The sequence below is a fragment of the Strix uralensis genome, chromosome 7 (genome assembly GCF_047716275.1).
Source record: "Strix uralensis isolate ZFMK-TIS-50842 chromosome 7, bStrUra1, whole genome shotgun sequence".
NCBI classification, from domain to species: Eukaryota; Metazoa; Chordata; class Aves; order Strigiformes; family Strigidae; genus Strix; species Strix uralensis.
Window position 1 is genome coordinate 29143386 of NC_133978.1, and position 27559 is coordinate 29170944.

General features: G+C 35.0%; 1 protein-coding gene across 3 annotated transcripts in view; it reads left to right on the forward strand.

The window, feature by feature from the left end:
- The window catches only part of SLK (STE20 like kinase), a 51932-nt gene that overhangs the window by 9907 nt on the left and 14466 nt on the right, over positions 1 to 27559 (forward strand). For 2 of the 3 annotated variants that reach the window (XM_074875225.1, XM_074875227.1), the window contains exons 2-12: positions 11990 to 12154; positions 14449 to 14497; positions 15251 to 15400; positions 17982 to 18054; positions 18295 to 18489; positions 19179 to 19260; positions 20251 to 20379; positions 22383 to 23807; positions 25176 to 25306; positions 25565 to 25688; positions 25963 to 26142. In XM_074875225.1, the coding sequence (XP_074731326.1) occupies positions 11990 to 12154; positions 14449 to 14497; positions 15251 to 15400; positions 17982 to 18054; positions 18295 to 18489; positions 19179 to 19260; positions 20251 to 20379; positions 22383 to 23807; positions 25176 to 25306; positions 25565 to 25688; positions 25963 to 26142 (2703 nt within the window). The remainder of the gene's footprint in view (positions 1 to 11989; positions 12155 to 14448; positions 14498 to 15250; positions 15401 to 17981; positions 18055 to 18294; positions 18490 to 19178; positions 19261 to 20250; positions 20380 to 22382; positions 23808 to 25175; positions 25307 to 25564; positions 25689 to 25962; positions 26143 to 27559) is intronic. The other variant, XM_074875226.1, reaches the window with a different exon arrangement.

Here is a 27559-nt window from a genome sequence, read left to right on the forward strand (position 1 = left end):
AACCAAAGCTTTTCTCTAGCACGTGTCTAGATTTCACATTATAGAAGATGACTTTTCACTTTTAATTCTATGCAGTGCTTTATCAGGAAAAGAGTTAATACTTTGTAATCAGAAGGCAGTAAAACCTTAATGGAGAAATGTCTACTGAGTGCTTCAGCAAGAATTTGCATGTTTGTAGTAAACCCTCATCTCCTTCACAGCCTTTGTCTCAAATCAGGCTTTATTCAATTCATACGCTGCCTTTTTTTATTTTGTGAAGTTCAGTCATGTTCCTGCCCCACCTTCAGCTTTTCCTGTTTGAATTGAAGAGGCCCAACCTTTTTAATCTGCCTTTTATAAGACAAGTGCTTGACCCTTTAATGATTTGATGGTCCTCTCATTCTGTTACTTGCTCAACTTCTGCGGATGCCACAAATCTTTCAGTTCACCATTCAGGCAAACTGTTCTGTTTTTCAGTGCTGGATAGTCATGGGTCAGAACCACGGGTCTGTGCAACTACATTACACTGTGAAAACTGTGAACAGTGGTCATGGCTGGGAAATGTGGTCAGAAGAGCTTGAACAGGAATTATTCCCAAAACGAATTTGAATCATTCCAGTAATGTGGAGAAATGGGTACTCTTAGAGTTAAGCCAAGCTTGTTTTTACTCTCACCCTTTCCAACTGATTTTTACTACTAGTAAATATGCACTAACCGAGTTTATAAGTAACCTGAAAGAAGGAAGCACTGTCTGCTATTTTTCATCTCTCTGGGGTGGGGATCACCATATAAACAAGAGTACTGTCAAGTGTTTCCTATTGATTGACAGGGATAGCTGGGGTACCTGAAAATACCTCCTTTGCTTTTGGCTGTAGCAGTAACTTTAAGCTCTTAGAGGCAAACTTAGATGTTCTGGTCAGCTTAATAATCCTAGAAGCTGTTTGTTAATTTAGCGTTTTACACTTAAACAAAAAACCACACACCTCCCATAGCATTTAAAAGTGAAATATAAAAATGAGCTAGTGTACAGACTTGTTAACTCTCCTATTTGTGATGTCTGTTTCAATATTTATTGATGCTTAGTCTTTAGTGGCCCAGCATGGGACCTCACCTTTGAGCCAGTGCAATATGAAGAAGATTGTTTTGAATCTCTGAAAAGCTCTAAAACAGTATGGAACTGTGATACTAAGTCAATAATACATCTTCTCAACGTGGTGCATTTCAATAGCTTTAGTAAGTACAGAAGTGGCTTTTGAATGGTAAGTGGCTGGGTCTTTACCAGGACTGTTTTCCACAGCAGTTTCTGATGATGCAAGTCAATGCAGCCCAAATTCTGGCAGTGTATTCCCATTCCCACCTCCTTCTTTGTGACAGGTCTGGTGCTTGCCAACCCCATGATCATCTGGTTCAAGGAACTAATCCACAGAAAAGCTGATTGTACAGGTAATCTTCTTGGCTCCCCAGACCAGCTCACGGGAGGGCCAAACAAGTAACGGTGCTGATGTAAGGGAAAAATGACAGGGCAATGTCAGCATTGGCTTAAATAGCTACAAAAGGGAAGCATCAGGGTGGCATATCAATAAGTTGTTAAGGTATGTCAGATTAATGCTTTTTGTCAGGACAAAAGGAAAAATAGACATAATTGTGTTGTATTCATCTGCTGTTAACAACAGTAGTGATAAAAAAGGCAGTTTTGCAACATGCTGCAGTTGGTATTGTTATCAGCTGGTAGTTCTGTGCCTTTGCACCACTGACACCCTTGCTAGAAGAATTTTGTTATGTAGACATATCTTTAACTGGCAATTTACTAAAAGCCTGAGTTCCCAGTTTTGTTTCAGGTGGTGATTCTTTTCTCTACTTTAGGCATGCTACATAATTACTAGAAAAGAATGAAAATTTTGTAAGACTTCTTATTTGGCACTAAATTTACCTATATGAGGAAAGAACAGAAACTGAATTGGATTTCAGTGGAGTGTTTTGAAGCAAGACATGGCTTAGATAATCTTCCAAAAGGAATGGAATCCTGCATTCCCTTTCACTGTACAAATACACAACAAAAGATAGCCCTCTGCTTCAACAAGCTTTCAACCTAATAAAAAAATAAAGAAAATAAACATGAGAGAAAAGGAGGAGTAGGAGAAAGGGGGAAGTCTTGTCAAAGAGAACACTACTTCATCTCTAACAGCCATGCTGGTACATCCTCATTGCTGTCACTTCTTGGGGACATGGGCAAAATAAAGGTTTCATAATTCCATTAAAAGTAACATTGCCACACTATTAAGAGGCAAGAACAGTACTTCCTCTTGAACATCTTGTGTGTTTAACTGTTTGCAGTGTTTAACGTTATCATGATACTCAGCAGTTCTATCAGAGGAAGAACATCGTTCCTACGTTGAAAATCTTTTACTGATAGAAGCTCGTAAGTTCATTAGTTGCAAAAGTCTGAGTAAAGCAACTGTTTTCCCTTTGCATGTTTTGTGCAAAGAGAGCTGAAGTATTTTATCTTGATTTGTTTACCTGGATTTGTTTTTAATAATTTTATCAAGTAATGCAATTATTCCTATGCCTATTTGTACTTATCACTAGCATATTAGGTAAATTCTGAATGAATTAGACTAATCAGTAAAATGGCAAACAGCAAGTTCATAATTTGAAAAAGATTATCAACAGCATGCTTCTAAATTAAAATTTCTTTTGAAATCGGCTGATAAATAATAGGATTGGCATTCATATAGTTTCCCAGAGTAGTCAGTGTTCTTAACTGTTTAGTTCACCCATTAAAAAACAAAACCGTTAATCTGAAAGGCAACATCAGAAGCAACATGTTCCACTACTGTGCTGAATATGAATGAAGTTTACTTCCAGAATGCAAGACACTATTTTTGTGGCACTTGAATAGCCAATTTTCAAGGAATACCAAATGTTTATTCAGATGGCTCTTTCTCATCTCTTGAAATGTCATACTGGCAGCACAAAGATAGCTAGATCATTATAAACTGTATGTGAGGCAACCTTTCTAACTTGCATGTCAGAAGATTTCACTTTCTTTTCATGAGATGGTATGTAGCTTTAGCGTCATTACTTAAGGCTCATAAGAAACCTACTGGCAAGTCACAGACTGTACAAGCATTGAATAGCATACATCATAGTGAATTTTGTAATTAATAAAGTTCATTGTAGAACTGACTTGAAAGTAACTTTAGAGAGCTGAAAGACACTGGCTTAACTATATTGATTTCTTTTTTTGCTGTTGCTGTCTTTGCAGTTAGTTTCTGTTATATTGTTTTAAAGATATGTACATAAGGAAGCAATGATTTTCTTCTAGAATTCTAAATTTCCCGTTCTTTTTAAAATATAGTAATACCATAAAAAGAATATGAATTGGTTTCTATAACAATTTTACTTAAAGAACAGGGATGATGTGCAGCTTTTTTATGAAAGCTGTCAAAAGCTACTCACTTCCTTTTTTGCTACTTCAGAAATAGGGGAAGTTTCATCTTAACAGACTAGAGCATGCATGGAGCAACAGAATATATGCTTTGATAGTTTTGCAAGAGCTGTTGCCAGTCTTAATGTGATATTGATGTAGTCATGTTTCATTTCCCAATGTTAAACCTGTGTCTTTTTGTAAAATACTGAATCTTAAACTGCCTATATAGTTTATATTTTTTTCCCTTAAAATATATGAAGTATATTTTATTTATTGTTCATTTTAGCAGGACAAAGAATGAAATGGGGTGATAATGCTTCATCTTGTTTCATTTAATCTTTCCCCTCTGGCTATGTAGCTGTGCTTATTGCAAATCTTGAATGTGGTTCATATTGCAGTATCAGATTATACAGAACCTTTTCCCAAATTGCCCATATTTTTGAGCTAGTAAGATGTATACACTTTAAATGACAGTTAAGTTACATCTGTTATATCCCATCATCTTCTACAATAAATACATAAAATAAATTGTCTTAATACAGGTCTTTAAATGCTATATGAAATGTAGAGCTTTTAATTCTTTACTTTTTTGACGGCAAGTTTTTTTTAACTTAATAACTGTGCCACGTTTCATTTCTATGACTATGTAGTTTCCCTAGTAACATGCCAGGAGGCCTTTGTTGAAGGGTTCTTGAAGTCCAAAGCCACTTCATTTAAAAAAAAACCCAAACTCTAGATTGATACATGTACATCTGAGAATCCACACTATGTAGTCTGTAAAGTGCCAGTAAACAAAATGACTTAGTGGTACATGAAGCCAAAAGGCTCTGTGGAATATCTGTTTGCAGAAAGCTACGGAGTTAGCTTTTACAACTCCATAGATCTCCCTGGGAAAAGATGTTAGCAGGAGTAACACTGGCTCTCTGAGCTCAAGTGAATTAAAGTGTTGTTACAGATGTTAAATGACTAGAAGCAAGATTATAACAGAATCCTTCCAGGTAAAGGGATCGGAGGTTTCTTAAGTCCTGTGTCCAAACAAATCATAAAATTATCAAGAGCAAATAAAATTCTCAACTTACAACCTGACAGCATGAAAAAACAACAGTCTGGAGACAGCTTCAACTGTGGTTTGTTGGTTGTCTTAAAAGTAATTCTAGTGAACAGCTAGAATTAGCAATTGTTGTTTGATTAAAAAATATTTCTTGATATTGTTTCTTGGAAGCATTATTAATTTATGTCATCTGGAATAAAGGTGTGTTTACTGGAATAAAGGCTTAATTTTAAGATGTAGTGAGTGACTAAAATAAACTTGTGAATTAATAAGCAGTAAGCATTATGGGTTTTTTTCCTAATGATACAAGACTGAATAAATAACTATAGGGTATCTGGAATCCAAGATGAAGATACACTGGGCTACTGTCTTTCCTGGGAAATTGTGAGTCAGTTTGGGGCTGACATTGTCAGGTGCTGGATAAAATGGAGAAAACCTCTGCCAGCAACTGTTAGTGTCCCTGCAGATGAAAGATACTGGCAAAGCAGCTTAGCACTGCAGGGATAAATCTTAATTTGTTACACCTCCCCCTTCTCAAGTATAGGAGTTGATTTTAATGCTGAATTGTGTATTTTAATGCTGCTTTTGCAAGTAGTATGTACAGTTATAACTGAATTTAGGAAAAAATACCAGTCCTTTGCACTTACACCTCTGATAACATATAATGCTTTAGTTACAAATGTTTTCCCAATATTGTCAGCTGGTTTTCCCTGTTGCTTTTATGTGAGCTACCACACAACAAGAGAAGGGAAAATAAGAATATGTTATTATAAAACAGCATAGCATATTTTTGAGATTTTCTTGCCAACATTTAGCAATTATTTTTTTTACTTATTTTTACTCTGTTTTTTAAATGGATTTGCTTAAATAAGAAGAATGTTGCTGAAATCTGATACAGTCTCCTCTGTTAAGTTTTCTCTAAAGAACTGTTTCAGTTATTTCACACATTTGCCAGTCCAGCCCTGTACTTTTCAAATATACATATAAATATTCCTTCTGATTTCAGTGACACAGTGTGTGTGAATCAGGATGGGAACTCTGCATAGTTAGTATACAAAATACCACAGGATTAATTAAATACGTGAAGGGAATCATGAGGTTAAACATGGAAATTATATTCCATACCACTCACAAAAATAACTTGTGGAATCCTCAGAAAGCAACTGTGGAGGAAGCAGAAGAACCACAATAAGTATGAAGTACAAGGATAATGTTAAAAGAGTGAAGTTGTCATGGAAACCTCTCCAAAACTAGTATCACCACAAAGGCAGCACCAGACCACAGTATCATAAAGATGTGCTTCAGTAGTCTGGGTTTGAACCCTGGGCTCCACTTTGTTAGTAATAGTATTTGCTCATAGGAAATAGAGGCCCTTTTATATACACTTCTATTTCAGTATTTTTTTCCCTGGCATTAAACATTTCTTAAGTAGAAGAAACAGCATAGTAGGTAGTTATGCAGGCAGGGAAAATTTTTGGCTGATCAGCTATGGTTTAAGGGTGTATCACCTTTGGTAGATATTATCCTTTCATTAACTTTTGAATTGTTCTTCTATAACAGTCATTTCAACAAGTTTTAGCAGGTATAGCTGAAGTTAGCTGGTTTTTAATTCCTTGGACCAACCATATCTATAATTAAACAAAAAGCTGAAATTCTTTGTAGTTTGGGTTTTTTTTTATTACTACTCCATTTTCAAACATTGTGCAGTGAAAACTGGTGCAAAATAATGTAGCTTCTTTGAAATGACTGGCTCGTCTTAATTTCCAGAAATCTGTGGAGGTTGCCATCTCCTTCATTGGCTTAACTTGTGATTTATTGTAAAAACTGTGGTTTAATGTTGCAGAGTGAGCTGGGTTGCTAAGACATCAAGGACTTTCCAACTCCCCGAGTCCTGCCTGTGTGCAGGTGTATGAGAAGCTGCGAGGGAACACAGCCAGAGCAGGCGACCCAAATTGGCCAGTGAAATATTCCATATCATGTAACATCATGCTCAGTATATAAAGGAGGGGGGGTAGGGAAGGAGGGGGTTCTTTCTCGTTTTCGAGATCTTGTTTTTTTGGGATTGCTAGCCGGGAATGAGCTGGGTATTGGTGGGTGGCGAGCGATCACATTGTGCATTACGCATTTGTATTTTCTATTATTGTTATTATTTCAATTATTAAACTGTTTTTATCTCAATCTATGAGTCTCCCTTCACCTCTCCAATTCTATCCCTCGTCCCCCAGGATGGGGAGTAGGAGCGACCGGCTGTGTGGTGTTTGGCTCCCGGATGGGTTTAAACCACAACCCAGAGGTAGCTATTTGCTCTTGCAATCAGACCAGTACTTTTAATTACATTTCTCAACATTTGATGTTAAAATTAATGCTTACTTTTATCTGATTAATTAAAGCAGATTTTTTTTCTAACATTCACTAATAAAGAACACCTTTTCATGTTTTGAAAAGAAGTTTGAACACTTGATACTGGTCAGTGATGCAGGGTTTTTTTTAAGTTTCAAAATGCACGGGACAATGTTAAATATGATATAGTAAATTTATATAAGTCAAAGCCCAGTGTAGTTTTTCCAGTAGGCCACACTACTTCTTACAGATTTATTTGATCAGGCTGTTAAAAGAAGAAATTACAGGAATTTTTTTTCTTGATTCATATATTTAAGAAAGCCTGAGATACACTGCTTTCTGGTAGCTCTGAGAAGGAATTGCCTTTGTCATACAAGGACAGTTTTTCAGTACTGATTACCCAGACATCATCAGAAGGCATATATGGAGCTAGATCCGACAATCCCAGGTTTACATGAAAGTGCAGCTTTTTACATGCAAAACCATCTTTTTCTGAATAGGGGATGTGTGTATTTTTCACTTTTTGGCAACCTTGATGATCTATGATTATGACTACAGTTTTGTTGAGAAGAATGAGTCAGAAAGGAAAAGCTGCTTAATTGATTTGTTTTGCTGCCTGCAAAGCATGCAGTGTGGTTATATAACATCTCAGAAGAGATCAGGCATCAGGAAGAAAGGTGATGAACAATTTTTTTATCTCGTATCTCAGCTTTGTTTCTGGTTGGCTGAACAACAGATGAAGGACATACTTTTTTCAGTTGTAAATAGTGTTTAATTTTTAGATGGCATCATGCTGCATCGCAGTAAAAGAGCTGCACAGTTGGGAAGGAAACATTTACCGGTGATAGGAAACTGAAACAGCTCCTCACAACCAAGGCTGAAACTTCATATTGGTCATCTAAAGATGAAAGACTATGAGTTATCTCTGAGCTGTAATCCTATTACTCTGGAACGGTGGCTCTGCTCTCCCTGCTGTCCATGGCTGGGAATATGCAACTTCTTGGCTGAGTGCCCAGACAGTAAACCTGCCTTTTAATATTCTGCTATCAGTCTCTTTGCAAAGCTTCTGGCTCTGGAACTTACACAGTATCATATAACCAAATATAAAAATCCAGGATTGATAGAGAGGAGTCACTAATTTCACATACTCGCAGATCCTAGTTTTGTGTAGAATGGTTATTCTTTCTTGTTAGGTTTTCAAATTTCTACAACATTTTTGTGCATTAGATATTGCCATTTTAGTGTGAGGGATTTAGGTTCAGAGAGAAAGTAATTTGCAGGTTCTAATTTACAAGGTCATATTTATTCTATGCAAACCTGCAATCCATCTTTCTAAAAGTACTTAATTTTAGAATTAGGAGAATAAGAGTATTTTGCTGTGTTTTCTGCTAATGAGGCTGTGCTATGCAAGAACCATGCTGTAACGTACAGTTTGCTATTCCCTTGTTCATACTGTCTCTCTGTAAGTTAATGTTTGCTGCAGTAACCTTAAATATATAATCCAAATAGAAGTTTTGGTGGAAGAATTGCAATATTTATGTATTGTTGCATATAATAGTTAATAATATCTATGTCATATTGCATTAGTCAGATCTTGGGGGAATGAGTTGTTCCAATTCAGTTTTCAATCGTTGTATGTATGACTCTTTTGAAAAGATCAAATTTTATTGATGCAAAGAAAGAAGATCTTTCTCCCCCTTTATTCCTTGTCTCCACATAAGGCAGGATTGAACCATAACCATTGAAGATGCCAGTTTGAATTTCTTAGCGTAGGATTGAAGCTTAAATCACCTGTCATGGAAGCAGAATCAAATGTATTTAACCAAAGCATTTAGAATAACTTGAATGGTAGTTGAGAGCAGGAAGAAACTGCTGTGCTACTGATACAGAACATATTTTGAAAGGGCTGAACCTCTGAGTAACATGAATGGTTACTTGACTTGAAATGTTCATGTACCCAAATGCAACATAAGTATATGCAAATCAAGACTGCATCTACACATACATTTTGGGTCCTGCTCTGACCTTTGGAGAATGTTGTGTGGCAGAAGAAAGACTTCAGCCAAAGTCTAGAAAAAACAAACATGCCCACACAAAGCTGTAAATGCTTTTTGTTCCTCTTAATCCAAAGGTTTTTTTTTTTTCCCCGTACAATACAGTGCTACATAAATCTTATGCATGAACAGTAAAATCCTTTCCTACACAGTTCAAAAGACAGCGTATTTCTTACATACTTCTTACAGCAAGTCACATAAATGGCTATTTATTATGGAGTGCATTGTGGGGTGGATATGTATAGTGTCTTATTCAAAAAGAACTTTTAAAATCATGTTTAAAATATATAAAGATTTTTTTTAAGGTGTAACTTGATGTATACTGAAAATGTCTTATCAGTTGTCAGAAACACCTGGTGGAAATATGCGAATTCTAAAGCTTTTTTAAGAACTGGAAAAAAAGTCTGGATCTAGACCTACAAAATTTTACTATCTCAAGTCAGAACAAAGGCGAACATTTGTTTTGTTTATAATTGTTTAGATGCTCATAAAGATAATCATACTGTCTCTATAATCGCTTCTGGTTTTTAATGAGGTATTTTAATAGAGCTACCACAAGGAGGAAATAAAGGAAACTTATTCAAAGCAGATTTGTAGTTACTTCAAGCAAAAGGATCTGGGAAAAATCAAAATATGAAGTACTGTGTCAATAGAAAAAAGCAATATATGCTATAAATGCAGCAAACTCTGTAGCATGTAATCATGCATCCTAATTTACCAATGCCTCTCTCTCTCTCAGAGGTGAAACTAAATCTGAAAACAGTAACATCTGTTATTGTTACCTGATGTAGAAGGTTAAAATAATTTTATTTAAACAAAATGTTAATACCATTATATAGTTTACATGCAAATTTGTCTAAAAATAAATTTCAGAATTTTTTTAATGATTTTTTTTTTAAGTGTCCTTCTCGTAAGATACATTGGAGAGTGTGTGGCCATGCATATTTCAAAAAAGCATATTTACAGTTTATATTCGATTTCTCTGGAAGGGTGCTTTAACAACCATTTTTCTGCACATGTAAACCTACCAAGTCTAATTCTGTTGTGGATTCAGACATCTGTTTCAGCTTTCATGTTTAATTTACAGTGCAACTCTAAAATAGGAAGGTTGGTCTTTCATTCTTGCTATAAAGCATCAAACCAAAACAAATGATGTTTGTGTTATTAAGCAGACCATTTTCTTTTTACTATTAGAATGTGTGTTGGAAAACTTCTCAGTAGGTTGTTTTTGAGTAATGTTATACAGATCCCTTATCTTTGTTGTTAAAAATGGGAGGGCAAATATTGAGGTTGGGAAGATTGCTTGTTTTTTGTTTTGGAAAGAATATTGAGATAAAAATAAATGTTACAGAAAACCTTTAATGTCAACATAAGATGAATCAGCTAGGCTATGCTTATAAGCGTATTTTGCTGTTACTGGTGTTTTACTGAATGTTATCATAAATGTTTATCTTTAAATCTTTTATTCTCTTTTGCCACACTGAGAGAATTATTTATGGCTGTGAAAGTAATAATATCTAGACCTTGGAAATCATTCTTAATAATTCTTACTTTGCTGTGTGATATCGGCTTTTATCAGATACTAGTATAACAAGATTAGGTGACCAAAGTCAGGTTTTGGGATTGTTGCTGTGTCCTGTCCTGGGTTCACCTCAACTGGGTTTGGGGCCAAGATGCCCATGAACCAGTTGCACCAGCAGAGAGACAGGATGAACCACCATGTGAAGCAGCTTCACATCATGAGTCAGAATTGCCCCTGCAGATTCTTGTCTTTTGCTCTTCTGGAGAGCCGATGTCCCTACTTCTCATTTAATTTCACTGGAATGGTGGAGTAATTTCATTGGAAAGCTAAGTGGAGTAAATCTAGGCCTTTTCTTCATGGTCTTTACATGTAATTAGTGTAGTAGACTTCAGTACTACAACTTCATTTTTTCAGAGGCAGAAGGTAACCACTGGAAATGCTTTCACAAACTATTGTTTTTATGATGGCTTGAGAAAAATATACCTTCTTGTTTCAAGTTTACTAAATTCCAAGTTACAGTATTCCTTCAAACAGAACTTGGAAGAGAATTACTACAAAGTGTGTTTAATTGTGTGTGTGTGTGTGTATATGTACGCACACATATATAGGCTCTGTGTTTAATATATGCTTTATCCCCCACATACACATATTAAAAAAAAAAATCTCACCTTTCTTCGTTTTGCTGGATTAGTTTCTCAGCAATATTCTGTGAATAACTATTTACAGTGACAGGTTTCTGAAATTTTTTGATATTTAAGTAATGGTCACCCTAATTGCTTGTAATTTCTTATGTTTAAAAAAAGCCAAAGAATATTTAAATGCATAGCAGAAATGCTTTTTGTTTTTTCCTTGGGTACCCAAGCTCTTGTTTTCCTTTTGCTTTTCAAGTCAAAATCTTACTTGTTCTCCTGTTGACCTTATCACTACAGCAGTTCTAGCTCCCTAGTCTTAAGGTGTGTACTAATAAAATAGAGGCTGGCAGAATATTCAGTGTGGCCAACTCCAGTGAGTAGCCATCTGTGGAAGTCCTCCTTGATGTCTGAAGCAGAGTAAAATGCCCAAATTAATGATGACTTGGCAGCTTTGTGATACGGGAGCTTGAATACAGCCCCTGGCTGAAGAGCATAACCTACTAATTACTGGTAGAGGATTTGGTTTTCTGTGTGGCTTTGCAAACAGCTGTGCTGCCACAACGTGGGGAGTGTCAGAAGGGCAAGAATGTGCAGTCAGAAATGAGAGGGTGGAGGCTACTTCATACTCCTTGCCAAGTATAAATAGGTAAGTTTTTTGAGGAGTGGCACAAAACTTCCTCTTAGCAGTACAAAGTAGTAATGACCCTAAGCTATGGCCAGTTTAAAGACTGTGACGCGAATTAAGTATTTTTATATTCCTGTCTTTCGTTGTTTCTTGATCTTGAGAAAAGTTATTAAAATCTAGCAGAAAAAGGGTTTATCTAGTTTTTAATATGCAGGTATTTTTGTTTTGTAGAGAAGCAAACTAAAGGCAGGAGAATAGTACAGAACTGTCAAGAGGGTGTTTTGTTTTGGGGTTTTTTTGCTGGTGACAGTTGTCTGGTGAAATTCATGTACGTATGTTTGTTGTGACTTTTATAGGCTCAGAACAAAGAAACGAAGGTACTGGCTGCTGCAAAGGTGATTGATACTAAATCAGAAGAAGAACTTGAAGATTACATGGTTGAGATCGATATTTTAGCATCCTGTGATCATCCTAATATTGTTAAGCTCCTAGATGCTTTCTACTATGAAAACAATCTGTGGGTAGGTATTTTTTCTTCTGTAAATGCTTTTACTTATTTCAGAAGGTTATTGAAATTATATTTTTTTCCTTGACTTTATTGAAAGAGCATTTGTCAATCACATTTCTTCTGGGTTGTCACTATTGGGATAACTATTCAATTTCAGAAGTAATTTGTAAATTGTGAGTATGACTTTTAGGAAATTGCTGCTGTAAAATTGAGCTACACTTAGTCATTTGGTCAGGAGTGTGAATCTAAAATTTGGAAATTAGCAGTTCATTTTGGTGTATGAAGAGAGTTCTTAATGCTTATTTGTAACAGCAGGACTCAGATTTTAATTACATTAACACAGTTTAGAGCAAGATTCAGAATCTGCAGCTGAAAAATAAATAATGTGCTGGAAAAGTCAGCCTGTGAAGTATGTATTTTAGATATGGATGAATTCATTTGTACTTCCAGGAAGAACAGTTTACCAGGACTTGAACCATAATTAATTTACTTAAAACCTGGATATTTGTACACAGAAGTATAGTGGCCATACATATGACTGTACGTCACTCTTCTGCTATATCCTGTGCAATGTAGCTTTAGCTGTGAAAATACAATTTTTTCTTTTAGGTGATTCCATGCAATATTTATAAGTGCTTTTGGAATTATACAAAGAATACATCTTTTTTTTAAAAAGAAGAATTTATAATTTTACAAGATACCTAAAACAAGTAAAAGAAAATTTCCTTGGAGTCTTACAAATATGCTTTATCCTTTAAGCATGAAAACAATGGAAGTGTAATACTATGTTTCCTGATGTAGATTTATTTTGATGGGCTTTGTGAAAACTGTGTGATCTGAATGCAGAATAAAATGATACTGTATAAAACAGTGGAATAGTGAGAAAAGTTTCATGCATAAAGGTCAGCATGAAAGCAGGTATGCGTAGAGGCAGAATATGAAATGGAGTGGATAGGCTTCAGTGGCAGAATAAAGATAGAAAAGGAGTAAATAGTTTGAAAATAAAATCGTAGATATATAGTTACAGTGAAATGCAGAGGCATGAAAGCGACAAAGGATGTTGATGTGTTAAGTAAACAGAATTTAGTGGAGGAAGAAAAGAATGATAGTTGGACAAAATTGCGCTTTTGCTTTCCTGTTTTAGAAACACAATTTCTCTACCAAAGAGACCTTTATCAGATTGTCAGATCAAACAGCAAATTTTAGAGACAGAAATTATTTCTTTACGATTTCCCACACTTAACTTACTTGGCAGTAGGTATGTAGAAGCATGTAAATGGAAAATGGTTTAAAGGATTTACAAGGAGTTGCATTATATAATACATTTGTTAGTACCATTGTTCTGAGGATTAATTATGTATATATAAGTGTTATGGTATAAGGTATAATTTGATGTTTCCTCTTTTACGGGCAATTATACTCTGATTCTAAAAGTACTCTGAAGGAAAAAATTAAGATATTATTTCCCAGAATATTGGCTGTTGGGATTCTGACAAGAAATACTTATTAGCTGTCAGACTAAAAATTATAATTTAATGTGTAAAGTTCAAAATAAAGAAGAAAAAAAATGCATAAGGAAGAGTGAGGTGTCAATCTTGGATGACCGTTCCTCTTTATTGCTCTCCTCATTCCCTTTGTCTATCCTCTTTCTCCTTTGTATATGTTCTTTCTGTCCTACATGTCAGCATAGTTTGTGCCCCAAAATAATTGCAGTTTATTTTTGTTTCAAATGGAAACTAAGAATTGGAGATGGAGTTCTAGTATTATTAGAATCTGGCATAAAAGCCTCGATGTATCGTAGGCATCAGTGAAAATGGAGGAAAATGAATGTAAACGACTGAATTTAGTAATTTTCTGTAACTGTTAAGAGTATTTTTCCGTATTTTCATCTCATCTGAAAACAATACAGGAGATAACATCTGCTACTGGAAAATCATATAGCTCTTATACTTGGACTTTTCAGTCAGAGAGATTATAGTATAGAAATACAGTTTAATAATTGAGAAATGAGTTTGCAGGGGTTATGTAAATCACATTATGAGTCAGATTCAAAATGACTGTTTTATTATGCAATTTTATATTTGGATTAAGACTTTTGTCTAAGGATCTCCAAGCATTTTTCAAATAATTTCCTTGAGCAGCACTTAGCTAGGCAACAGTACCAATATTTTGCAGAGATTGGTGAAATAATCTGTCAAGACCAAATAGTCTGAAACTCTGGTCTCGCAATAATGCTCCCTTAATCAATGGTTCAGTTCAGTGGAACTATTTAATTTGTAATTTGTGTATTCTTTTGTTTATATACAGATCCTGATCGAATTTTGTGCAGGTGGAGCAGTAGATGCAGTAATGTTGGGTAAATAAGTTGTTTCAAATAATAAACTTAACATTTTAAAATTATATATTGTAAAACTTGTTTCACATGTAAAATATTTGCATTTCAAAACAATTATGTAATTGATGTGCTATATGTGTTTAATGTTGGGTTTTTAAATTAGCATTTACACCTATATCTATGGACATTATAACTTCCAAGTTTAGATTAATTTTCTCTCATTTTTGAAGTGTTTATTTACTGTTCAAAACACATTTTTGTCTTGATCCTTTAAGTGAATGTGATGAGTTGTTCTCATATGCTTATGGAGCTCTCTGTTGTTAAAACATAATCTATATGAGCCCTTTTCAAAATCTCATTCTTCCCCTTCCCCTGCCACCTTCCAAATTAGATTTTGATATTTTTTTATATTGCATCAATCTTAAAGTTAGATTTTTCTGTGCTTATTCCTCAAATTGGGTGAATGCCAATACCAGTAAGTAAAGGATCTAGTCTTTAACATCTCTGTGTACCACACAAAAGAACCAATCTCTAAACTATATAGCTTTTTCACAGTTCAGATAGGTAGGTATACATAGTTCATAATAAGGAGGGCTTTGGGTACAAAGGATGAAATTTTTACTGAAAGGGGCAGATATTTTAAGGTAGAAGTTTTTTGACGTATGATGTTCAGAATCTGTCAGATTAATTAATTTTCCCATATTGCTATTCCCTGATTGCTATGAACACATAACAAAAATGCAAAAGTCTTGTGTTTATTTCTGTCTCTTGTAGAGCTTGAAAGGCCATTAACAGAGCCGCAGATCAAAGTGGTTTGCAGGCAGACGCTGGAAGCATTGAACTACTTGCATGAAAATAAAATCATCCACAGAGATCTAAAAGCTGGCAATATTCTTTTCACATTAGATGGAGACATTAAATTAGGTAAGATCGATGCATATAAAAGTCTTTCACAGAACTTTGCATGGTTTTATAATTGTATTTTCCTTAGGCTGTTGTTTGTCAGAGTTCAGTATTTATCTATTTAAATATCAATCTAACAATTAGAGTTTTTTCAGTTGTGAGTGGTTTGCTACTATGAAGAAAGATAAAAACCAGCCTCGAGTAAATGTCCTAACAGTTCTTGGCACATCTTTCAGACTTCAGAATCAGCAGGGGTAGGAGTCATATCAACATCTGTACCAAGTTGCCCAAAGTGAGACACAAGTCCTACTGTTTCTTAGTATAATGTTCATAATTATACCTATCTTTACTATGGTAACATCAGAACCTCCCTTTGAAGTTGTTAGTTTAGAAAATGAACAACCATCACTATCACCAAAAACCAGTTCCTAGTACTGTTGTGTCTTCTATTATTGAGAGAGAGGAGTAATAATTACTCAACTCAGTTTCTTCATGCCTTTTTTAATTGTTCATTACATTGAAATTAAGATAGAACAGTCTGGAAGAAAATTAATACAAGCTTACTATTGTTGATTCCTATTTTTTTTATCTGAATTTAAGCAGTCATCCACATTTTCCCTCTGATGTGGTAGGGAATCCATGAGGATTCCTCCATGAAGAACTGACAAAGGACTGCTGGTGGTGAATAGCATCCCTTCATTCAGCCAGCAAAAGATAGGAGTTGTCTGGATCCACCACTTTGTTCAGGGCTTCGTCAGGGGCAAATGTGTATAAGATCGTCAGCCTTTACAATGCTCTACCAGTGTCATAGTTCCATGACAGCTTGTGTTCAGGTTTCAAAAACTTCCCTGTACATGATGTGTGGGATTAGTTGTATTTCTTCGGATGCAAGTTACACAGAGGGTAAAGGTAAGGAGAACTGGAAGATCACCACAGTGAACTGGGGCTCTAAATTCCCAGCCTTGCTACAGAGGTTCCTTTCAAATGTAAGCAAGACGTGTCCAAATTCACAAATACATCTACTACCTAACTCGTACTGATCGCAGTGTCTCTGCAAGGTATAGTGCATCGTCTCTGTTAAGAAGTCGAGAATATTTAAGAACCTGCTTTGCTACAGTGATCAGTTAGGTATCTGTGTGTTTTGCATGGATTCCCTTGCACAAGATTATTGTACATATAATACTTGCATGTGCCTTTCTCTTCATCCTCAAAGTACGGGTAACTTTACTGGTTTGGCTTTTCTTGGAAGCCTGATGATTTAGTGGTGGACTCAGTCTCAGAGGTCTTATTTATGAATGTAATAGAACCTCTACCTTAGTTTCTTAGTACTACTGTAAAAGAAATCACAGATCTTAGCAAGAGTCTCATGGACAGAGAGAGAATCGTTTGTTTCTGTTCATTTTAATTGCCTTATACAACCTGGCTCCTGCTCATACAGACTGGAACTATTTTAAGGTTTTTGTCCAGCTTAGCTGATGTATAACACTGTGCAGGCTGTCAAGATACTACTTTACAGTTCAGACCACTGGGAGATTTCTTCCACACATACAGTTAGTGATGTATTCAGATTTGCTAATTAAGATTTCTAAAAAAAGATTTACTTCAGTTTTGTAAAGTGTACAGCATCCCTTGAAAGAGCATTTTACTCCTTTTAAACTATTTGCATTTTAATTCTGGTATATACAGAAATGGGTAATTCCTTGTGTTACAAATATGTGAATGGCAAAAAAATTTCCTTCATTGCATTTTATTTGTATGAGGATTTGAGTTCTATTATTTCAGTATCTGCAGTCCCTCAAGATTTCAGATTTTGCATTTGAACAAATAGCTTTGTTCTTTTTTTTTTTTCCCTCAGAGCAAAATTAGGCTTTTCGAGTGTTGAGCCCATCAAGTAATTTTGTACAGATTAAAGACCGCAACATGTGCCTATTTTGTCCCTTTGCTCTAATCTCTAGATCTTCATTAAGAAAGTTACATCTATAATAACCACATAATGTGTATTTGAATGTCATACTTTTTTTCTAAGTGAGAAATGTAGTGCTTTATAGACAAAGTTGCAAAGATAAAGTTGATTTTTGGTTGGATGTTACATCAAAGGTGCATATGCAAGCTTTCAGGTATTTAATATAAAGTGAAAGGTCATGTGGAAAGAAACCCATAAGATAAAGGGAAAATGTACTTTCTGAGAATTTGAATCCTGAAATTTAAAATTGAATGAGTTGTTGAATTAATGAGAGAGCTAATGCTGTTTCTGGGGAATACAACCTTCATAGGCTAAAGAAATTATTTTCTAATTAAAATAATTTAACCCACTTATTCCTACAGTAAATATATGCATTGCTTTTGTCCCACACAGGTCAATAGTAGCATTACTTTTTTTTTTTTAGAAATGGAGAATAATGGTTATTCAGTATCTTATTAGAAATGCTATAGAACCTTGGGACTCCGTTATCAAAACACAAATATTTTTATCTAGTTTTGAAGTTTGAATTCTGCAAAAAGTTTTCTCTGGACCATATAACATTTTAAAAGACAGTTGTAAGATATAAAAATACAATGTTTTCCACCACCCAGTTAATAGCATTTTACTGTTTGCTTTAAGCGGATTTCGGAGTATCAGCTAAAAACACAAGAACAATACAAAGAAGAGATTCTTTTATTGGTACACCATATTGGTAAGTTCATTGTTTTACTGACTACTTGCTAGTATGAACTAATACTAGTTCTGTATTTCTGTACACAAAGTAATACTAATATTACCTTGTTAATATTACAAGCTTGATACAATGTTGTGTAAATACATTGAGAGTAGAATGTGCTTCTTAAAATGCTTCAGTGAATTTATCTATTTAGAACCTTTTTCAGAACAGATAAGAGAGCATTTTCTAATCTGGTACTTCATATTCTCTTTGCAGGATGGCTCCAGAAGTAGTAATGTGTGAGACCTCTAAAGACAGGCCTTATGATTACAAGGCTGATATTTGGTCTCTTGGCATTACTTTAATAGAAATGGCTCAAATAGAGCCACCTCATCATGAATTAAATCCAATGCGAGTGCTTCTGAAAATAGCGAAATCTGATCCGCCTACATTAGCACAGCCTTCAAAATGGTTAGTATTTTATTTACAACTTTCCCACCCCAGTTTTAGATTCTGAGTATGAGATATGCCAAGTGGTATATTTACTAAACTTATGTTCATGGACATAAACCTGTTGAACTTTATGGGACTAGCTTTATGCATAAAGTCAGGTACATATTCTATGTGTGTTTGTACATATGTACATACATCTGTTTATCTCCTTATACAATTGGGACTATGGTCTTTTTGTCATAGTTCTGTATAGAAGCTTTCATACTGAAGTATTTTGCAGATTTTGCATTAAACGTATGCAAAATAGCTTTTTCTATATGCAGTAAAAGATCTGAAGACTATTTGAAAAAGAAAATCAGGTGAAAGGAGACTTAAAGTATTTTTATACTAAGAAAACATTTTCAAAAGCCGTTATCTCTTTGGTCATTTTAATATCCTTATGAGGTTCCTTTAGTGATATAGCAGATGTGATGTATTATAAATCCAGAGCCAAAAGTAAACTCTTCTATTAATGGACAAATGTTTTAAAGATTGTATTTGTGCCACATTGGTCTTTGCATTCCTGTGCTGTCTTTGTGTTTTCCTAAATCAATAGAAGGACCTGGAGTTGCAGTGTAGATGCATGTGAAAGCAAATGAATATTTCACTGTGCACTAGTCTGATGTCAAGACAAAAGAGGAACCACTACCTGTTTGCTTTTTGTGTAGGTCATCAGATTTTAAAGATTTTCTGAAGAAATGTTTGGAAAAGAATGTAGATGCAAGGTGGAGTGCAACTCAACTTCTACAGGTAGGAAGAGTTAATTGTTCAGAACTGTTGTTTAAAGGCAAGCATATTTTGTATTTTCCAAAAGCAGAGCAGTATTACAGTAACTATTTAAATAATTTCTAATTAAGTGTTCATACACAGTCTGTTTTTAACGTTGTTGCGTTGTTCCTTATTTGGTAAAATCTGATTAAATGATACCAAATGCAGATCAAATTATTTGTTTACTTATTTTGATGTAATGTAACTAATTACTTTGCATAGGTATTTATACTTTGATACTTCTAACTGAGGAAGGAGATATTTACATAAGTAATCAATTGCTGACAGGTGTTTTAAAAGCTTTAGTGCTCAGCCTTCCTCTGTAATGCTGTCACTGCAGAATAGCTAAACAGGAGTAGATGTGACTAGGTATGTTTGAGTCTGTTTAACGTCAGCACACATTTACTTTATCCAGAATACATCTGGCATATGTTGAATATATATAAGCAGCAGGGCCAAGCAGAGAGAAGATTCACACAGTAGAAGAAGAGGTAGCTGTTTCTTCTTAAAGAAAAATGTAGAATTCTGTGTTCTTGTTAGGAAAAATTGTTCTAAAGGCAAAGCAGGGTTTTTCTAGAAAGAATATTTCTAGATAAAGCTTATCAGGAAATAATTTAACTGAGGAACTGAAAAGAAGTTAAACGTGTTTCCAGGAAAAATAACCTTTAAAAAAATCTTTCTAATTCCATTCTTTGGATTGTGAAACATGTCAGTATAAATGAATTATTTGTATTTTTAACAAGTTGTTAGACTACTTACACAGTATATTTGAATACAAATGTCTTGATTTTTAAAACTTCTGCAGGAAAAAATACGTTAGGACAGTTATGATTAATGTTAACTGTGAATCTTCAAGTTTGAAAGAATCAAAGTAGCATTTCTCTGAAGCTATATTTCTTGCAAGTTATGATTTTCCTACTGCATACAATGAAGTCAGCACTTAATATTGTGCTTATTTTTTATTTTCACAAGCATCCATTTGTTACCGTTACTTCCAATAAACCAATAAGGGAATTGATTGCAGAAGCTAAGGCTGAAGTTACAGAAGAAGTTGAAGATGGTAAAGATGAGGATGAAGAAGAAGAAACAGAAAATTCTCTGGTCAGTTTACTTTTTTAAATTAACTTTTTAAAATTTGCTTTTTTAAATATGCGACTAGTTTCAATCACCAGTTTCGTATGGAGAGCTCGGTTTCTGATGTACTACCCAACTTTTGCATCAAGTCCTCTAAGAATAACAACATAAACATACTCTAACCTTATTACAAAATAAGTAGTCAGCATTTTCAAAATCAGCATGTTCTTAAACTCCTTAAGAACTAATAATAAAGAATATTATTTAATAAATAATATTATCTTCATTTATTTTTGCATGTGTATGTAGTATAGATTTTAAAAATCACATACTTATTTTTTATATAAATAGTTTTAAGTCAAAATAACTAGATGAACAATTAAACATATATTTGTATTCCATAGGATGCTTAAAACATTAAGGCAGGTATGTCACCATTATGCTATAAGTTTGTGATTTTACAGTATGGCTGTCAAGGAAAAAACCAAACACAAAAAACCCTATATTCTACCAAGACAGGTTTGCATTTATGAATGTATTTCTAAAGATGCTTCAGAATCTTACAATGCAAATTCAGTTTCTCAAAGGGCAAAGCCGTGAAGTTCAGTGATATGGTACTAGGTTGCAGAGTATACAGGTAGTGTGCTGTCTGACTTAACTGGCTCAAGCACTATAAACAGGGACGGTGACCAGTACCACCAGTAGCTGCTATTACCAAAATGCATGTGCACAAGAACCATGCCTCCATTTCCTCCTCACCCCTCACCACCCTAGTCCCATCCCCTGGCCTTCATACCACTTTCCCTGTCCACCCCAGCAGATCTCCAAGTATGCATTCCCACCAACTTCCTCCAGGACTTACTAAGGCATCACCTACCACCTCCCTCCGCTGATCAGCTGCTAAGCCATCAGTCCCCAGGAGGGTTGGAGTGAAGTCCACCCTGTTACTCAATTAAGTGTCTCTGCATAAGCAACAGTTTAGGAAACTGTGAGGTAGATGCATTTACATTATTTACTTGTGGTAGTTTTAAAAACTTCTTGGAGATCAGCACTAGGCTTCCAGAACTATTACGTGAAGAAATCTTTTAAATGCACCTTTGACTTAAAGGGAATTATTGTCTATATGCTTAGGAAAACATGAAGGTAGGAAATGGCGCGATCAAACCCATGCTTGCTTATGATAACTAACCTAGTATGTTCCCAATGGCAAATCAGAAGCCTGATCTGCAAATTACAGGGTTCTGACAGTAAATATAGACAGAGGGATATCGCAATCACTTTGAAGAATGAAAGGACAGTTATGGTTAAAATTATATTTTATTGGTATATTCTTTTGTATGTCTGTATGTAACTTGATAACATTCATTCATATTCCAGCAGCAGCAATTTCTACAGTTACGTAACTGTTTCTATTCTAGTTCCGTATTGCCACTGAATCAGATCTGCTGGAGCCCTTCACCATTTTAATGGAGTTTCACAGTGATTAAAAAACAGACCAAAAAAACTTCAGGCATTATTAACAAAGAGCACAGGGAAATATATTCTTTTCGATGAAGCAGAAGAAGGTCTTACTGTTGCATTTTATCAGTGCTGCAGTAACTAATGTTACACAGCTTCTTCCTAGCCAAACTGGCACAAAGACGTGTCTTTCAAATCCAACTAACTGTAGCTGGGACTACCAGGGAGCTGAACTAATAAACAAAAAAACAACGTGATTGGGAAAAGCCTCTTGAAGACTCTGTTAAGCGTGAGGCAGAGGGCTGACCATGATCCCTTTCCTTCACTCACAGTGTGTTTTATTAAATTACCAGAGCTGGAAGAGAGTTCTTGTGAAACTGTTCTGTTCAGAGCCTGTCTGCAGTTCATACACTTGTTCTGTGGTAAAACCAAGTGAAGTACTCCGAGATTATCAAATTCATATAACTCTGCCTGTAAATACATATTAATCTCTATTCAGGTATTCATCAGTAGAACTGTACTTTAATTAAGTTAGAAAATGATTAAATACTTTTCTTCCTTTAAATTTTTAGCAGTTACCTGCAGAGAAGCGTGCATCCTCTGACCTTAGTATTGCCAGCTCTGAAGAGGATAAACTTTCACAGAATGCTTCTGTTTTGGAATCTCTTTCTGAGAAAACAGAAAGTAATGCAATTGAGGACAAAGCCAGCACTCTACTTCCAGATGACAAAACAACTGGAGATGAATCTGAGGACATTAAATTTAAGAAAACAGCTGATAACATATGTGATACTACTGTTAGTGATATGAAAGTGCAGAATGGTTCTGTGCCAAGTGGTGAAGATGAGCAAGGCAAAATAGTGCCAGCTGAAAAGAATACAGAAAGCCTGGAAAAAGCACATAAAGATACAGAACCCCAGAAAGGAGGGAAAGAACTTGATGTGGTAACAGAATCAGAAATAAAGGATGAACCCAACCTAAAAATAGAGAAAGAAAATGACATGGGAAGTGAACAGACGGAAGATAATAAACTGAAAATAGTACCTACAACTGAAAATAGTGTAGAAACTGAAGAAGCCATTTCTAGGGAAACTGGTGAAAAAGAAGAGAAGGAGAACAGAAGAGATCTCTCAGAAAGTAAGGAAGAAGAGGTCCCTGCAGAAGATACTACAGAGCAAAAGGAAGATAAAGACGAAGCTCAGAAAGAGGCGATTATAATAGACACCACTACAGAAACTCTACCTAATGCTGCAGATAAAGTGGCTGAAGAAAAGGAACTAGTAAAGGATGGAATTGACAACATTAGGGAGATAGGTGGTATTGCTGAAACACAGATTAGTGATGGGGATAAAATACCTGTGACGGAGGATAAGCCAGTAGAAAGCCAGGCTAAGCAGGTCCATGAGATAATGAGCTCCGAAGAAACTCTATCGGAAAGCCAAGATAAAGCAATCAAAGTAGACAAGAAACTGGCAGAAAGTGAAAATGAAGATATTAGTAATATAAACAGCATGGAGGAAACGGAGGTCAAGGACTCTGGAAAAGACGACATAGACCAGAAGGTAATACAGAGCAAGCCTGAGGATATTTCTAATAAAGTGGTAGATAAAATGACTGATATGGACCAAAATTCAGAAAAGCACAGACCTGAGAATATCCAGGAAAACAATATTCAGATAGACAAAGAACATTTGGAAGTTGCTTCTGATGAAATAATGAAGAATAAGCTTCAAGATACTGTCAGTGAACAAGCTGATGACTCTGAAGTCACTCCAGTCCCCAGTATTAGTATTAGCACTGAAGAAAATGAGGAGAAAGTCAAAACAGATAATCAAGACAATACTGAAACTTTACAGCAGCTAGAATCGGAGAATTTGAAGGAAAACGATGCAGATTCAGGCACTGGTTCTACGGCTGATAACAGCAGCATTGATTTGAACTTGTCAATTTCTAGTTTCCTTAGTAAAAACAAAGAGACAGGATCAATATCTTTACAGGTAAGTATAAGTAATCATATACTTTTATATAAAATCCTATGTGATTTTATGTGTGACCCTAATACTATCTGCAAGTTTCACCTTTGCAACAAACAAAATTATTTGGTGAGAAACTAGTATGACAGTGTGGAATATAAAACTTTGTAGAAACCGAAGTATTCTAAAATTGCATGTCTGGATTTTGGGCAGTTATGCAGCAAAGCTAGAAGCTACAGAGCTGCTAATTATTTTCTCATTTTATTGCATAGTTGTATTTAGAAAATGTAGACTAGCATATAACAGGAACTCTAACAATACTAAAGGTGGAGATTTGTGAATGGTTGTAGTTCAGAGCTGATATTCAAGAAGACTAGTTCAGTGCCTTACTCTGCACAGAATCCCTGTTTAACAGGACAAATCTCTTATAACATCTAATCTTATATTGAGTTCCTGTCCCTTCCCTCTTCTCTCTCTCTGGTTAGATTTAGAAGAGCTAAGGCAGACAGTCTCTCAGGTTTATTCCGAACAGTGTACTCCCATGCTTGTAGTATATCGATGCAATTATGCCAGTATGAATGAGCTTATTCAGAGGAAGCACATTCCAGATTATTAACTTTATTTATATCTTTATACTAATATGATTATAGCCATACTATTACAGTAATTGTGTAACCATGGGTTTGAAGAAAAAAACCCCAAACCCAAAACTCAACCACAACAACAAAAAACCCCACCCCAAACAAAAATCATAGCTTGGCATAGCTGTGCTAAGCGTGACTTGAATGTGTTTGCTGTAGTCATAACACAGTGGAGACACAGTTTCAGCTGGGGTGTCTCTTCTCTTCTGATGAAACAACAGCAGCTCTGAGAAATTAGATTTCTCCGGTTCTGTTGGAAAGATCATCACATGATTTTTGACTAATATAAATGAATAAAAACCACCAACTTGCTAATTTAATTTATTGCCAAAGCAGAAGTAAGTAGGTGAGTAAATTGCTATTCTGTTTCAGTACTGTTTTTCAGAATTAAATATCTTTTTTGGTGACTGGTAAAATTATGGTCAAAAGCAAAGAATTGCAACTGTTTTCAGCTCTCGAAAATAAAACTGCATCAGTTCTGTTCAGGGTTTATCTAGATTTTTTTTTTTCCCTTCTGTCAATTTAGATGACCAATAATTAGTTTTCCTTTGCTGACTAGAGAAAGTTTCAGCGCATTAGAATTTTTCAAGTTCTCACTTGATCAGTAAGGTACCTGATAAGCGAGAGGAACTCCTGATTTTTATATGGTAGGACTTCACAGAAGTATTTGAAGTAATTTAATCTTAATAAAAAAGGGAAAAAAGGATGTAACTTAAATAAGGAAAGGATAACTTACCAATACTTTATTCAGGAAACTAGAAGACAGAAGAAAACTTTAAAGAAAACTCGGAAGTTTGTTGTTGATGGAGTAGAAGTGAGTGTAACCACATCAAAAATAGTTACTGAAAATGACTCAAAAAGTGAAGAAATGCGATTTCTACGGTAAGTGTTTTTAAAAGTAAAATTTAGAAGAGGTTAGCAGCTAATTTTTTTCTCTTTGAATAAAAGAAGGAAGCTAATGATCTTATTTCTGTAATATTTGGGGATTAGTTTCAATTATTTTGTTAGTAGAAAGGAATGTAAAGTGTTCCTTAATAAGACAATGAATTCAAATCTAGTTTTACTGGACCCAAGTTGTAGATGCGTTTTTCATCTTTTGTAATTTTGTAATCAATATTAAGTGTTCTTTTTCATTATTAGACGTCAAGAGCTAAGAGAGCTAAGACTTCTTCAGAAAGAGGAGCAGAGAGCCCAACAGCAACTCAGTAATAAGCTTTTGCAACAGCGAGAACAGATGTACAGACGTTTTGAACAGGAAATGACAGTGAGTTTCTGGATTTTGGTGCTCTTAAAATAGGACCTCTTGATGGAGTAGGCAGAATACTACTTGGAGCCATCAGGTGTTTCCTTTTATGATGGCTATAGCTAAGTTTTCATTCTTGTTAATAAATGGCAATATTTTCCATTGTGGTGTGCCCAGCTCGTATGCTAGAACTCTCCTGCCAGAACAGTTCATCATGGCCATCCCCTGCTGTGGTACAGCACTTCACTGAACAGAATTTAGTTTTCTTAAACAAGATGCCAAATTATTTTTACAGAGTAAAAAGCGACAGTATGATCAAGAAATAGAAAATCTAGAAAAACAGCAGAAACAGACAATAGAGCGCTTGGAACAGGAACACACAAATCGTTTACGAGATGAAGCAAAACGCATCAAAGCAGAACAGGAGAAGGAATTGTCCAAATTCCAGAACATGCTGAAGAACAAAAAAAAGGAGGTAAGAGACAATGATGATAATATAGAAATTAAGAAGTGTGGGCATAGCAAACAGGTGAGATTAGGTCTCCCAGAAGCCTCGTCAACCTCATGTGCTATACTGAGTTGTGGAAGGGTTACTAGCAGTCTGTGTTTTTGTTTTATTGCCTAAAGTGAAATACAAACAGCTAACAGGAAGATGTAGGTATTGATTTAATCTAGAAAACATTACCAAGTTAGAAGACTTTACTTTTAACAGAATCTTTAGTAAAATATATTTTCTCTCAAATATTAAATCAAGAAAAAGTATTTTCTTAAAGATTGTGAAAAATACTTGAGATTTCTACTTTAAACAAGTCCATCTATAGCGACTGAGTAAATACTCATCAAATTAGAATTTCAAAGAAAAGAATATGGTCTTGATTACTACTGAGGACCACTTAAATTCTAGAGGTTTTTTTGTTAATTTGTTAGATTTTTATTGAATGTGCACTGGCATTGCTTAGAATTTCTTTATATGAAGTGACAGCAGATTCAGTTTTTTAACTCAAAAAGGAAAGCCAGGAGCGAAAAGTCTGGATAACCTAAAATATTTTACAGTAATTTCATACATGTCATACAGTTAAGGCAAAATGAATGACATTTGACATTAATTTGCTTGCATTAGAGTAAGAGAAGGTGATGTGTTTTCACATGGATTTTGCATCGTAAAAGCTGTTTTATTTCATTTTCAGATCAATTACGTAGTGCTCGTTTGTATATAAATAGCTCTAGTGTTTGCTCCAATAGTTACTAGACTCACAGAGATTTCTTTAGAAATCTGTACTATCCATGCTTTTGCATAGAGTGATCCTGTAGTACAAAAGTGCATAAAAAAATGTAAGTTGTGTTCAGTTTGAACCATGTGCTCATATGTAAATAACTTTTTTTTTCTTTTGCGGTACCTCTTGCATTTTTGAGTCTCTCTCTGTTTACTGGTGATTGGGTCCTACATGGGAAAGCGGGAAGAATTTTACGCATTTCTCTGAGCTAAAAGCAGTTCTTTCATGGAAACAGGAATAGCATGTGGTGATTTGGACTCTGTTTTCTGATGATGCTTCCACTATTAAACAAACAGGCATTTGTTTTTGGGTGCATAGTTTTGTATTTAAAGCTTAAGAAGGCGATTTACAGTTCAAAGGAATATGCAGCTGGTGCTCTAAAAACTACCCGTGCTATATTGGAGTGTGCAATTTTAAGAATGATAAAAATGTAAATCACATCAACAAAATTAACAGATTAATAGTCAGTTGATTTAGCCAGGTTATATTTAGAATCTTTCTACTAATCTAGTCTGATGCACCTTGGACTGAAACACGTTCCATTCCAGCATGTGTGTCATGAAAAGTTTCTTGAAAACATACTTAGTTATTGGTGGGCTTTGCTTTTAAATTCCTCAG